The 15,293-nt window shown below is 48.5% G+C and overlaps 1 protein-coding gene across 1 annotated transcript in view; it reads right to left on the reverse strand.

Moving 5' to 3' along the window:
- The window catches only part of GBX1 (gastrulation brain homeobox 1), a 23,135-nt gene extending 17,179 nt beyond the window's left edge, over positions 1-5,956 (reverse strand). Inside the window, exon 1 of the mRNA XM_069084876.1 lies at positions 5,435-5,956. Coding sequence (XP_068940977.1) covers positions 5,435-5,954 — 520 coding nt within the window. The 5' untranslated portion in view covers positions 5,955-5,956. The remainder of the gene's footprint in view (positions 1-5,434) is intronic.
- Positions 5,957-15,293: the final 9,337 nt, after the last annotated feature.

Consider the following 15,293-nt stretch of genomic DNA (forward strand, 5'->3'; position numbering starts at 1 on the left):
ATCTCCCTCTCCTCTCCTCATCCTCTCCATCTCCCTCTCCTCTCCTCTCCTCATCCTCTCTATCTTTCTTTCCTTCTCCTCTCCTCTCCTCTCCTCTCCTTTACCCTCCTCTTCTCTACTACTACCAGTAGCAAAGCTTGAACTTCCTTATTCCTTCTGGTATATAGGATTTCTCTCCACTTTGCTACTGCAAATAAGGAGCTCTCTTCCTCATCCCTCTGTCCTCTCAAATAGTCCTTTCACTACAATACCCCCACTGAAGCTTCTACCTTATTATTAATAATAGCTGACATGTATGCAGGGTTTTAGGGATTCCCAAGGGCTTTACATACATCATCTCAGATAGTCATCAGTGCATCCTATGAGGCAAGCACTACAAGTATTCTTATCCCCATTTTAGAGATGAGGAAACTGAGGTTCAAAAATGGCAAGTGATTTGCCCATAGTCACCCGGTAAATAAATGTCAAAAATGACACTCTCAAGCCCATGTTCCCTGTCTCCAAGCCCAGCACTCTTTCCATTATACTGTGCTGCCTTATTCTTAATATTCTCCTTCCAGTCATTCCCAATAAAAATATTTCCCCAAAACTATTATTTCAAAAGCATAGATCCATTTTAATCCAAGGATCTGAAAGGGAACTTAGAAATCATCTAGTCTCTTCTGTCTTGTTTTATAGATGAGGAAATTAGTCCCAGAGAGGTTACATGATTTGCCCAAGATCACATTGCTAGTTAGTAGCAGAGTCAGTACTAGAACTGAGTATTTCCCTTAGAACAAGAGTTCTTAACTCTGTATATGTCATAAACCTCTTTGGCAGTCTGATGAAGCTTATGTGCCCCTTTTCAGAATAACATTTTTAAATCACTGGAGAAATGGTAAATTTCAGTTAGAAGTTAGCAAAAATAAACATGTGTCTATTTTTTTTTCCATCTAAATTCAATGGTCCTCTGAAATGGAACCATGAACACCTTGGGAATTCACAGACCCCAGGTTAAGAACTCCTGACTTATATCATGCTATCTGGGCTTTCACTTTCCCATCACCCTCAGCGGGAGAGTTTTCTACCACTGTTCAGTGCTGAAAGGGCTCCTTTCTGAAGCCCCCTGGAAAGAATTCTCTGATCAATATCATTCCCAGGAAAGCGTGAGTCCTCAGTACTACCAATAGAATTCTTTTGCTGATTGCATATCACTTTAGCATTCCCTGTTTCTCTCTGATAACTAAAAGTCACGTTCTGATAGTCACAATTGGTACCCAAACAGTGAATCAATTGGTGGTCATCTAAAATGACCTCTGACTGCACAGCCCAGTGTGGTGTTGATATCACAACATTTGAATGTAAACATCATACTCCCCCAAAGCCCACCTGGATTCCTGATGTATGTCCCCTGTTTTCCATTATTTTCGATAAGAAGGCATGTTCCTCATCAGTCCCAGCACAGAGTTGTATTCCCCATCATTCCCTGTATAGTCAGATCTCTCTTCACCAAACTACTTCCAGTTTACCTTTCTGCTCAATGATTTCCACTATGTTGACGCTTCCCATGTTATTTCCATTATCATCTCTCACTCTCTGTCTCCCAGTCCTTAGCTCTTTTCTCTCCATCACTCCAAGCACGAGTGCTTCTCTCGCCATCTCTCATAGTACTGACTTCTCTCTCTCTCCCATTACTTCTAGTACATCAATTCCTTCCCCCCTACCATATCACTCAGTTTTTATCTTATTGCTCTCAGGAGATCTGCCCCCCATCACTCCTTGGATAGGGTTGTCTACCCAATCATTTCCAATATAAAGTTCTCCTCTACTTTGCTCCAAGTGGAATCTCTGCACCATTTCTCCCAATATGCCATTATCTCCCCTATCACTTCTACTATGGAGATTTCTATCACAATGTTCACACTACAAAGTCTTCTTTAATCACTTGCAGGTGCCAACTCCTTCATGAAACTTTACCTGATCCCTCTCTCCCCAAATCTCTCATGCTTCTCTGTGTGACCTTTCCTATACATTGATGATATTCTAACTTTTATTATACTTCTTTGTGAATGCCTTTTCCCCTGCCCTACTAGATTGTGAATCATTTAGGATGAGGACTGAGTCATTTGTCATCTTTGTATCCCCCAAACCTGGCACATTGCCTTGCACATAGGAGGTATTTAATAGATGTTCATTTAATTACAGAGACAATTCTAATAGGCACATACACAGCCTTTTACACTACCACCAATACAACTGTTTCTCAGAGCTCCCTCCTCATCACTCCTGGTACACTAAGGACCCTCCATCCATCCCAATGCAGAGCTCCCTCCTCCCTATCGCTCCCACAACAGAGCTTTGTCTTCACCACTACTCAGCCTCTCTCTCTTTCCCATGGCTTTGTACTGAAGTGATAAGGGAGAGTTTTGAATTGGGGGCAGTGGGGCAGAGATCAAAGAACTGAGTCCTCTCCACAATCACCCCCTTCATTCTCTTCTCCGAAGATGGAATTCTTTTCAACCCACCCCCCTCAGTACATGCTTTACTCCATTACTTCTGGTACACCGATGTCTTCCTTTATTCCTCCCAGTACAATTGTTTTCCTGACCCAGACAAATCCCATAACATTTCTGCTCTTCTCCATCACTCCTGGTGAAAAGTTCTGTCTCCTACCACTCCTAGTAAACTCTCTGCTTCCCAGCATCTCCAATTACAAGATCTCTCACTCACTTCCTCCAATATTGGCCCATCTTCCCATCATTGCTGATTCAGACCCACTACACCCTTTCTCCTAGTAGAGGACTTTCTCTTCCATCATTCCCAAGGCAATCTTTGTTCTGATATTACTTCAAATACAGAAATCTCTCTTCTCAATAGATTCAACTTCTATTGTCTCCCAATACTGACCTTTCTCCCAGAATTCCCAGTCTTGTCTCCCCACCCCACCCCCCATCCACACACAGCACAGACCTCAAGCCCCTTCACTCCCCATACTAAACCCTCTTTCTACTCTTTCAGTCATGGAAATGCTCCCTCTTCACTCAGACGAAAGAACCTCTTGATTTTTCCTGCTTATCTTTCCACATTCTCACTGAAACATCTCTCCTGCTCACCTCCAAGACAAGCTATTCTCCAGCAGTCCCAGAGCAAACCACTGACATCCATCATTCTCCGGTAGGAGTTATGTCCATCACTCTCCTGAAATGCTCCCTGAAGAAGCAGCTTCTTCCTGTCGATCTCAGGAGAAGTTCCCCACTTTCCCATTCCTCCCTTACAGAGGTCCTCTCCCCAGTCCTCCCGATAAAAGACTCTTTCCCCTTCCATTTCGCACACACAGTTCTTAGCTCTGGACAGAAGTCTCATGTTTACACCATTCCAGTACTCCTCTACCCCACGCTACTTCCAGTGTGGGGATTTTCTCCCTCCCCTTTCCTTCTCTCCCCATTCTCCCAGCATAAACATTTCTCTTTTGACCATCAATTCCCCAACGGGACTCTTTTGCCCAATATTTTTGTAGAAGTCATGCCTCTCCTTCTCCTTTATCCCGCCCCAAAATCGCTTTGAAATATTTGTAGAAACCTCTCCTTCCCGCCAATCCTAAAATATTCTCCAAACTGCCGCCATAATTCCAATAGCAATTTCACTTATTTCAACTCAGCCCTTCCCCCTCTTCCCCTTTGCTCCGTTTGTTTCCTCTCTCTGAGTCTGGTTGCAGCCAGTCCATCTGTTGCCAGAAAAGAGCCCAAATCACAGATTAGAGTCGGAACCAGGACTACAGGGAAGGAAGGGGGAGGGAGGGAGGGCTGGGGAGAGAAGAGAAAGGAGTGGCTGACTTTCCTCTGGTGTAAAGCGGTGTTGCCCTCAGCCCTGCAAGACTGGACTCTTTCTGATCTTCCTGTTCAGCCGATCACTAGCCTGTAACTTCCTTGCCTAGGCAGTTTCACCCCTTTACCTCTGACTTCACTTAGTTTCATTTCTTCCGAGGCATCTCATCATTCCTTGGGTGATCCTGCTCATTCCCTGCCCCCACCCCAGGACTGTTCCGTTACCTCTCCAGTCCCCAAGACCACCCTGTCCATCACTTCCAAGTCTGCGCCGCTCTTCGACACTTCTCATCTTTGGTCACCCTCGGGACAGTCAAACTATATTTTCTCTCCCCCTAGTACGCAGCTCCTCTACTTGACACTGCCCCCTCCCCCAGTCCCACTGCCAGAAAGTTGAAGGCCCAACAACGCTTCTCTGACTTCTCAGGCACTGAGAGCTGGGTCACTTGTCCCTCTCCCAGCCAGAAGGAATGCAGCACCAGCCCTTCCTGTGCTCCTGCTGGAAAAGCCCGGAGAGCAGAGGGAAGTGGCGCCCATTAAACCCTGTCTTCGCGGAGTGTGGGCAAAGACGGGAGATTCTCATGTCCCCTGTTCTACCAATCCTCTAGTCTGCTCCTCAAAATCTGGTCCCCTGGCCCCCAGCTCTCACAGTTCCAAGCCCTGGGTTGGTGGGAGGCAGAGTAGGAGCAAAGTCTAGGAGACAGGGCAGGGCCAGAGGCTGATGGAGGTTGGACAGGAGTTAGTACCACATCCCGAGGGGCGCCCATTGCTTTCTGAGTCATTGGTGGTGGACCTCATAATCTCTGTGCCCCGAGGCTGACCCAAACTCTCTGCATATCACTCCAATATCTAATCTAGATTCTCAACCGTCCCAAACCCCTGACCTCACACTTCTTCCGAAGTCCGATCGGCTTTGCTCTATTCAAGCTCAGTCTGTCCCTCCCGCCTAGCCCAATTCAGTCCCATCTTACGGGCCTCGCGGGTAGTCGAGCCCAGCCTTATCTACTTCCCGCTCCACAAGGCGGGGCAATCTCAGGCTTCCACAGCAACAATCAGGCACCCAGCGGGGTCTCTCCTTTTACTTCTTCACCCCGAGGAGCTCTCACCTCTGGGTCAATCCCAGTCACACCCCGAAACCCTGAAACCGCTGTTCCCAATTTTACCCCAAGCCCCTCCCCCAGGGTCTAGAGTTCGAACGATGCTCACACACCCCGATCTCTTCCCTGGCTTCCCACCGTGGACCAGCGAAATCCTCCACTTAAATTGCTCTATTCCAGAGATTGGGGTGGGGGACCAGGGTGTGTGTGTGTCGGGGGGAGTGAATGGAGGAAAAGAGGGTTGGGTTGGGGCGGGGCTGAGCTCCAGGTCGGGCGCGGGAAGGAAGGGGTTGGCAGGCCGCGGGGAAGCCGCTTCCTAGGGGGAGGAAAGGTGAGGGGATGGACTTCGGGGATGTTACAGGAGCTGGTATCTGGGGATTAGAGAGTTTGTCTGTGGGAGTGAAGAACTGCGGACCGATTATGAGGAACTTGGCTAATTTGGAACCCAAGGCAGGAACCTGGGGTCAGGGGCTGGGGTGCCAGTCCAGGGTTGCCTGATGTCTGGAGGTGCATGGGCCGGCCCAGAGACCTTACCCGTCAGACTTGGAAAAGTCTCGGAGAAGTGCGGTGCTGGTGGAGGAGGCGGTGGTGGGGGCTCTGCTACTTTCTCTCTGGTCGGCGGCAGCTCATCTGGTTCCAGCCCGCTCTCTGGGCGCCGGGCGCCGGGCTCCGGATTGTTGCGGGAGGCAGCCAGCTCCGGAGGACCGTAGAAGGCGTCGGGGGGTTCCGCGAAGCTGGGCAGTGCGGTGGTGAGCGCCACCATGGATGGCACGGCCTGGCCCAGCCCGGCGCAGAAGGTGTTAGTGAGGCGGCCAGCGAAGGAGGCAAGAGGTGCGAGTGGCGGGAGGCCTGCGGGCAGGGGCGCGGGGGCCAGAGCCTGAGGCAGGACCAACGGTCGATAGGGCATGAACATGGGGTAGCCAGTGTACAGCAAGTGACCCGAGCGCGGCGGGGCCGGCCCGATGAGGGAGTCGATGGAGAAGGCGGTGCCCTGGCTCCCACCGCTGCCCCCGCCGCTGCCCCCAGCCCCGCTGCCGCCTCCGGGTCTCTGCATCGCTCCCGGAGCTGAGGCCACCTAGGGCGCCCCCGGGCAGCCCGCCGCCGCCACTAACTCGGGCAGCGCGGTGCGCCCTAGCTCGGGGCCCCACCTCTGCTTGCTACGCCCGCCTGGGGCGCAGCTCCCGTGCCCGGCGCCCCCAGGCTCCTGCGCCCCGCGCGGGGCGGGCGGGCGGGATCCCTCCCCTCCCTCCCTCCCTCCTTTCCTGGGCCGGAGGTGGCTGCGGGGAGCGGGCTCAGCGCAGTGTGGCTCGGGCGCCGCCGCTCGCTCGCTCTCATAAGGAGGGAGGGGGCGGGCGTGCGGGCTGGGGGTGTCGCCCTCCGGACTCATCCATCTTCCTCAAATTACGCTTCACTTCCTCCCTCCGCCCGCCAGCTCGCCCGGCTCCCCCGATCACTCCGCAGAGCCTGTTCCCAGCCTCTCGGCCGGCCCGGCCCCCGGGACCCCCGCCTGCCCGCCCTCCCCCCACCCATCCCGCCCCCCGCGGCCCAACCAACTATTATTAATGGAGATTGATGAGGCCGGACACCGCCGCTTTGTGAAAGTTTGTGGCGGACGAGAAGGCGGCGGCAGCTGCTGTGACGGTTCCCCCCCCCCAAAGCGGGCCCCAGGGGACTCAGCTAGGGGGCGCGAAGGGGGAGCCAAGTGAAGGGCAGAGGGGGTGGGGTGGAGAGAGCTAGATAGAAGGGTAGGCCAGGGTAGAGCGTGAAGGGTGAGATGGGGACTCGAGAGGAAGGGTTGAAATTTCCGAAGGAGGAGAGATGGGGGTAAAGGCAGAATGGAGAGTGGGATAGGAGTAGAAAATGGGATACCGAGGCAGACAGTATAAACCTAGTGCCTAGGCATACCCTGTACCAAGGAACCAGCAAAGAGCGATGCGGGTCTGAAACGGGACTGGAGGGGTCAAGCAGGATTTGGGTTGTGGGACAAATGACCCCACAACCTAAACTCGGTTACCGTCTCGTTGGAACGCCTATCACTCCTCTTTTAGGCTATTCTCGTGGACTTTACCTCAGGACTTTCTGATCCACCATTATGTGCACAGAGTGGTGGTAAGGGTATCCTGAGTTCTAGGTGAGGTCACAAGGGACAGACTCGCTCCTCTATGCCCTCTTCTGGCAAGTTACAGTTCCCCCCATTCGTTCTTGCCACACGCCCTTTCCCCCTCCTCGCCTAGACTAGAAAACGAGGGTGGAGAGAGAGGTTTGGTGGGAGGGGAGAGAGGGCCCTCCCAGTTAGAGTGCTAGTTAAATTGTTACACACACACACACACACACACACACACACACACACACACACACACACCTCACTCTCTTTCCTTCGATCTCTCATTCTCTCTATTCCTCAGGCTTCCTCCTTCCTCCCTTTATCTTTTCTTGTCATTCTCCTAATCATTTCTTCTCCTCCTCCCTCAGTCTCTCATCTATTAGAAACTTCTCTCACGTCTCTCTTTTTCTCCTTTTGTATGTACTATGTTTCAGTGCCTAAAATGTATGTTCAGTGTTCCGTCTCTTTCACTCTTACAGATGTTCCTTTCCTCTTTTTCTATCTGTCTATTCACATCCTTCTTTCCTAGTTTTTCTGCCAGTCTCTAGGTTCTATTTACCGGGCTCTTTCCCGCCATCTCTTTTTCTATGTCATTCCCTATCTTCTTCCAAACCTTGTCTTGCTCTGTCTTCCTCTATTTTTCTCCCTGCTTCCCTCTCTCTGTGTCTCTGTCTCTATCTCTCCAGTCTCGGTCTCTGTCTCTCTTTCTCCCTCTCTCTTCCTCCCTCTTCTGCTATTAATTTCCCTGATTGGCTCCCTGGCTCCCGCCGCTGATGAGCCCTATTCATTCCCGGGCCTGACACTCTCGACCTGCCCCGGCTGATTGCTGGGGGCCGGCCCTGCGAGCGCTGATGAGCCCCAAGGGTCAGCGGCGCTAATTATCCACTAATTGCAGATGACTCTGCTCACCTTCCCCCCGCTTTCAGGCACAGAATCGGCGGCGCCTTTTACCCTTCCCCCTCCTCGCGATTCCCTGCAATAGAGTTGACACAGAGCAAAAGGCGGAGAATTGTGGCCTGACTTTCAGGGCTTCCAGGCTGAGGGTCAGTCAAGAGAGGGAGGCTGCGACCAGTAAGGAGAGGGACATCCCAGCCTAACGGAGAAAGGAAAACCCAAGCCCCACTGCGTGGAAGAGAGCCAAGCCAGGTAGGACGAGGGAGGCAGATACGCATGGAAATGGGGAACTAAGGCTTAGGGAAGGCTAGACAGGCTATTTGGAGTGGTCAAATCAGACAGGAATAGGAAGAACCAGGGCGGGGAGGAGTACTAGTCCAGATGAAGACCTAGGTGTCAGATAGCAAGAGAAATAGGATAGACCTAGCCAAGGAGGCTAAGAAAATATAGAAAGGCAGACCTCAGAAAGATGCCTCCTGGCTCCTTGGAGCATTGTGCTAGCCCAGAAGAAACTTTGTAGGTTGATTCCAGGATGATTCATTGAGGCTGAGTACATGGAAAAGGAAATCAAAATGGGCCCAAAGCAGATCAACTGTAATGAATGCTTTTTCTCTACCCAGCATCTAATACAGTGCAAATTTTGCACATAATCTGAGCTTTTATTTAAAAGATCAGCTTTGGTAGGCCCTTAATGCAAAACAAAACAAAACAAAAAATGAACTTGGAGATGGAAAACAGGAATTCTAGAACAAAATCTATCATAGTTCTTTAACTATAGGGAAGTTGCTTAACCCCTCTGTACCTCAACTCTCTCAGATATACATATTTTGATTGGTATGGGTGTCCCTTTAGAGGGTGTTTGAGAGCTGATGTCACTGAAGAATTTGTCCCCCTGCGATGAGTCTTTCCAAACACTGTTACACTGAATCCCTCATTATCTCTAAGGTCCCTTCCAGTTCTAAAACTATGGGCCTTACGAGTTGTCATAAGGAAGAGAGACTTCCTGGTCTCATGCTTTCCAGCTTGGTAGGACCTTCTAGAACTTGTCCTCTGCTGGCATAGCCTTTGAGTCACCTCTGTGCTAGGATGAGGCATTAGAGGTGGATTTTTGTGGACATCCTTATCTAGGAAATGGGAATAATTTTTGTATGACCTCCCTCCCTCATAGGGTTGTGCTGAGGAAAGGGCTTTGTAAACTGTGATGAACCACAGAAATGCTAGCTGCTATTATTGAACTGTCTTGATTTGCAATTCCTCCAGGATTCAGCTGAGTGAGGTGGACAGAATGACTGGAGTATTATCTTCTTATGACCCTGAATTAGGTCAGGCTTTACAAAGCCAGTGGAATCTAAAGAGACCATTTGAATAGGCACATGTTGTCACATTGGAGAAGGAAAGAGGTGTCCTAACTCAAGCCTGAGCATACCAACTCCCTGTTAAAGTGGGCTGTGCCCAGATGAAGTCTATGTAAGCCAGCAAACAAACATTCTACAGAGATGTCCTCAATTTATTTTAGTCACCACATGGTAGACTGAATAATGGAATAAAGGAATGACAACTCATAAGGCCCATAGTTTTAGAACTGGAAGGGACCTTAGAGATAATTTAGTTCCAACCCTTTTTCTTTACAGATGAGGAAACTGAGACCCAGAGATAAGTGACTTGTCCAAGGTCACATGGGTATTAAGAATTACAATTGCATTCTTCAAAGCCTGATCAGGTGCCCCGTGTATCTTCCCAAAAGATGAAAAGTCAAGTATCTTGGCTGCTCATTAGAAGAAACAGTGAGATGGAATGTACTACTAGACTTTAAAAAAACCCAGAATATCAGAGTTGCAGAAACCAGTAGAAACCATCTAGTTCTATTAACCCATACCTGAATGGGAATCTTCTCTACTATGTGCCCAACAAGTGGTCATCCAGCTTCTAATCGAAGATCTCTAGTAATGGTAACTCACTACTTCTTTTTTGGACATTTTTGGGCAGTTCTAATTATTAGGAAGTTTTAACTCACATCAGGCATGTATTTGCCCTTCTGAAATTTCCACCCATGGTTCCTAGTTCCATCCTCCTAGGGTCAAGCAGAAAAACTTTAATTCTTCTCCTAGATGACAGCCTTTCAAATACTAGTAAACACTCTCCTCTTCCTCTAACTCATTCAAGTGAATACTTATAAACTAAAACATCCAATTCGATTCAATAACAATAGCTCACATTTATATAGCTCAAAAACAATTTACAAAGTGCTTTCCCTATAACAATCCTGTGAGGTAGGCAATTCAGGCATGATTATCATTTTAATTTGCCTCTTTCCCAACCTGAAAGTCCCCAGTTTCTTTAACTGAGTTTTCTAAGATTTGATCTTAAACTCTCTCAGCATGTTCTAGTTCTCCTCCCCTGGTATGAACTAGTTCATGGATGTCCTTTCTAAAATATGGTGCCCCAAACTGAATAGAGTGGGTTAAGCAAGGCAGATGGCAGGCCAGGGAACTATTGGTTCCATCATTCTGAATACTATGACCTTATTAGTAGTTATTGGTTTAAATTGATGGAGTGGCAAGGGGACATTGGCCAAAGTATCTGAAGCTACAGCTGAGAATGTAGCTCCAGCAGCAACCGAAGTAGGCATGGAGGACCACTTTGTTAAATGAGTATTCGTTCCTTAGTGAGACAGAGGGTATATACAAGGGCTCATGATGAGGGACCTGCCTGACCTTGAAGATGTAGTTATATCAGCCACAAGTCAAGAACTGATCACTTAGAATGGTAGCTTGCACAGTGGCATTCCGCTCAAGCTGGCACACAGATCAGACTCAGAACCTGGTTCCGAAATATCCTATCAGGTTGCTCAGAGTGCATACCACCACTGACTACAAACCTAGGCAGACTGCAGATCTCAGTGACATTGTGCTGATATAGTGTGTGGCCTGTTTGTCAGGTGCTCTCATATACTGTCATAAAACATCCCCTCAGCATGTGCCCTTGCATCTGGTTGTATCCCTTGCAGTACTGACTGTAACTGAGCAGCTATAGATAGCTAAAATAATAAGGAATTCAAAGTATTGTATTAGAGTGAACCCTCTCCCCCTCCCCCCATGTTCGAGGCTCCTTCTCCCGATAAGTTGCCTTAAGCTCCAGGAAAGGAGAAAGAAGGCTGTAAACTCCCAATAAATGTAAACGCCCTGAGAACGACGTCTGTTTCACGTTTTTATCTATCTCCAGTGCTTAGCACAGTAGCTTGCATAGAGTAAGCGTTAGATAAATGTTTTTGAACATGAATGTAATTTACATTCCGAGAACTTGCAAGCCTGCCGCTCCTGCGGTTGCCCTAACATCAGTACCAAGGCCAGGGACAGAGGCTGTAGCAGTCAACCGGCTATAAATAAATGAATGCGAATCAGTCTCTTTTCACAAAATTTGAAGGTAGAAGAGCCCTTAAGGAAAATTTAGTAACCCCCTCCATTTTACAGATGAGGAAACTGAGGTTCAAAGAGATGGTTCTCCCAAGGTTAGTACGTGGCAAGACCCAGGAAGAACATGATTATGGGTCTCTGACTCCAAATGTTTAGGGATTTTTCCTTGATACCCTGGTTCCTTCGGTTCCTTCTATGTCTCTATCTCTGGAGAAAGCCATGTCTTAAAGTTTTTCTAACAGTTCCTGCTTCTGTGCCTCGTCCAGTTGCCTATTTGGACAGAAGTTGTCCTGGTTCTCTGTTGCCCCTGAAAGGAGATTCTCTGAGAGCCTTGCTGAAATTTCGGGAATGTGCGTCACCTTGTTCAAGTCACTTTAACACCTGTGTGCCTCAGTTTTATTCAACCATATAATGATGGGGTTGGCCTAGATGGCTTCTGGGGTCTCTTTCAGCTCTAAATCTGTGATCCCAACCTGAATTGCAGAGACCCATGTCCAAGAGGCAGAACTTTGGGGTGCTGAAAAAGAACGAAAGACCTCCCTGAGCTGAAGTTAATGGGTCCACGCCAGGGACCACTAGCCAGAGCGAGTCTTGGGGTCCCGGCGGACCAGACCGGCTCCTGCCCGCGGGCTTCCTCTGGTGGCGGTCGCTCGGAACTGCATCCAGGAGGATGACAGCGAGGAGTGCTGCGAGCGCCCTCTGGTGTTGGTTCAGTAGTCACGACACCGACGGAGGATCGGGGGACAGACACCAGGAGTGTGTGCGTGCGTGTGTTTGTCTGTGCACGTTGTGAACTTGCAGACTGGGCGGCGATCACCATGAGCTTGTGAGCTGTACAGCACATAGACACAGAGGTAGTGTACTGCTCCCGTGCGTGCTGTGCCCGGTTAGTCTGGCTGTGCGTTGTGAAATGTGGGACGGTCGTGCGTGTGTGTGCGAGCGCAAGCCGGAAGATGGTGGTGGTGGTGGGGAGGTCCGCGCCTCCGGTGCAGGGCGGAGTCCTCACGGAGGCGTGAAATTGGTTTGGAGCAAACACATTACTAAAAGCAATTACCGGCGAGAGGTTCTGGGGCCCGCGGGACCAGCAGCGAAGAGGCCGAGAACGAAGCTCCCGAGCTTGGAGGAGTCTCAGTGTGTCTAACCCCAGAAAGGACCTTCCCTAAGCCAGACCCCGCCTAAGGGCAGTCCTCCCTTAAAGCACCTTCCCTCCAACTCCCTAAATCCGTGGGAAACACAACACAGCCAGAAAAGACTTCTCCCAAAGTGGACCTCCCCACACACGTACACAACATAGCAAGACTGAGCAGGATGTGAACCCTCACTGGCTTTTACCACTCTTGGGAAAGACATCCATCAGGATTCTCCAGTTTAGGAACCCCCATTTTTAGTTCATGCATCTTGAAACAATCGAATTGAAGATTCCTCCACCCCTTTCAGGGTGACAGGGATCCCCCCTGTTATAGATTCCAAAGAGATCTTCTAGAGATATTCTCACAGACCTTCCCAAAACTTCCCTCATCAAAACTACACACACACACACACACACACACACACACACACACACCACAGCAACCCCAGAAAATTTCCTTGAAGACAGGACAGAGGACAGATTGGGCTTTGTAACCCTGGATCTTACCTGGTCTGATGACCAAATAGGCTAGTGAAGCTCTGAACCTTCCCAGTCTGTTTGGCTCCTGAACTGGCCAAAGGCCCTGGGAAAAGCTAAGAGAGAGCTCTGAGTGGTAGGGCAGGAACTGAAGAAGCTTCAAGGTGTGTATGGGAGAGGGGGTCCTTTATCAGGGAAAGATGGGGGGAAAGAGGCTGAAAGGCCTACAGTTCTTTGAGGATGAGGGAACCGGAAGCTTATCTCTTTTGAAAAGAGACCTTAGTTCAGTAAACCTCTCCCTCTTCCCTCCAGCTCTCCTATATGTGGTCTTCTGCCATTAAAATAGAAGCTTCTTGAGAGAAAGGCTTGCACCTACAATCTTTCAATATTAAACTCTCAGGCCTATGAGTCAAGGCCTCAGCAACTACAAAATAAAGGGTCCAGTGGAGAAGCTTGAAGCTTGCAGTCTCTGGACCACCTGGGGAGAAAGCAGAGCCCCAGCTTATTGAGGCCCAAGTCCCCCTGTCTTAGTTACAGGGCAGGCAGGATGTTAAAGGCTTGGCAATAAGACATCCTCTGGTCTTCACATGCTTGATGCCAACACACACAAGATTGTGGGGTGCCTTTTCTGAACTTTACTATGGAGCTGTGCGGTCAGGAATAAATCACTAAGCTTTATTTATTTGTAAAATAAATAGGTCTAATAATACTTTGCAAAACTTGAACCTCAGTATGTGAGCTTTTATTAGCAGGCAAAGGAGGAAAATAATAGTGATAGCAGCTAGTATTTACATAGTGCTTCAAAGTTTGCAAAGCACTTTTTATGTTAGCTCATCTGATCCTCATAACCACCCTGTCATGGGGGTGCAATTACCTCCATTTTACAGATGATAAAACTGAGGCAGATAGAGATTGAGTTAGATGACTTGACCAGGGTCACACACTTAGTGTCTGAGGTAGGATTCAGAAACAGGATTTTCTAGGTCTATGCACCTAAACCAAAGAGAGGTGGGGAAGGGGTACTCATTTGGAGCAGTGTGCATGTTTATGTATATACACACAAATGTGCATATGTGTGTACAGAAATATATAGACATACATATACGTATGTCTATATATATATACATGTGTGCATGTACATATGTTTATATATGTCTATTTAAAAACTATTTCAGGGCAATTGGTTTTCTTTGCCATTCTATGGATTTTATTTTATACATTTAAAAACATGAGAAAGGGTAGGAACCCCTGCAAATTGGGGAAATATCCATAATAAGAATAACTAATTAGCTTTTATGTAAAGTAGGTTCTATACTTTTCTCCATCTTATAGATAAAGAAACTGCATCTGGTAAATTCTTGAGGCAGAATTGGAATTCATATCGTTCTGACTCCCCTAGAGGATCATGAACTCCTGGACCACTTAACTGTCTCCCTAAATCTGGACCAACCTTCTCAAGTTCATCATGTCAGCCCCATTTTCCCAAGTCTACCTCTATATTTTCTTACCCACCTCAATTCCCTCATTTTCCTTTAAGCTCACCATCTGTTGCTGTTGTTCAGGTTTTTCAGTCAAGTCCGACACTTTGTGACCCTATTAGGGGTTTTCTTGGCGAAGATACTGGAGTGGTTTGCCAGGATTAAGTGACTTGCCCAAGGTCACACAGCTAGCAAGTGACTGAGGCTTAATTTGAATTTAGGAAGATGAGTCTTCCCAACTCCAGACCTGCTACTCTATGCACTATGGCGCCACCTAGCTGCCCCCAAGCTCACCATAAATACTTTCTTCTATTCCTGTCCTTCCCTTTTCTCTAAAATCCTCCTCTTGCTGTCTATATCCAGGGTTCTTGTCCTTATGTGTCAATCCAGACTCCACTCCTCCCAACACCTCACCTCTCCTCTCTACAATTTCAGGAAACAGAAGGAGAGGTAGCATGGGCGGGAAGGGGGGGAGGGGGTGGTGGAAAGAGGAGAAGAGGGAGGGGAAACAAGAGTTTGAAGGCTTAAGGGAAATGATACATTGAGCTGGAAGGGTCCTGAGAGATAAACACCATTATTCTACACATTTAGAAACTAAGGCCTTGTAAGGGGTAAGACAACTTGTCCAAGATGGCACAAGTCAGTGTGAAGCTGGCCAGTTCAAGATCTGAACCCAGGCTGATGCTGAGTGAACTGAGCAGAACCAAGATAACATTGTACACAGTAACAGCAACATTGTGCAATGACTGACTTTGATAGACTTAGCTCTTCTCAGCGATGCAAGGGTCTAAAACAACTCCCAAGACTCAAGATGGAAAGTGTTATACGCATCCAGAGAAAGAACTATGGAGAACACTATTCTCTCTCTCTCTCTCTCTCTCTCTCTCTCTCTCTCTCT

Source organism: Petaurus breviceps, unplaced genomic scaffold (assembly GCF_028583685.1).
Source record: "Petaurus breviceps papuanus isolate PSGF00001 unplaced genomic scaffold, PetGlider_PUasm1.0 115, whole genome shotgun sequence".
Lineage (NCBI taxonomy): Eukaryota > Metazoa > Chordata > Mammalia > Diprotodontia > Petauridae > Petaurus > Petaurus breviceps.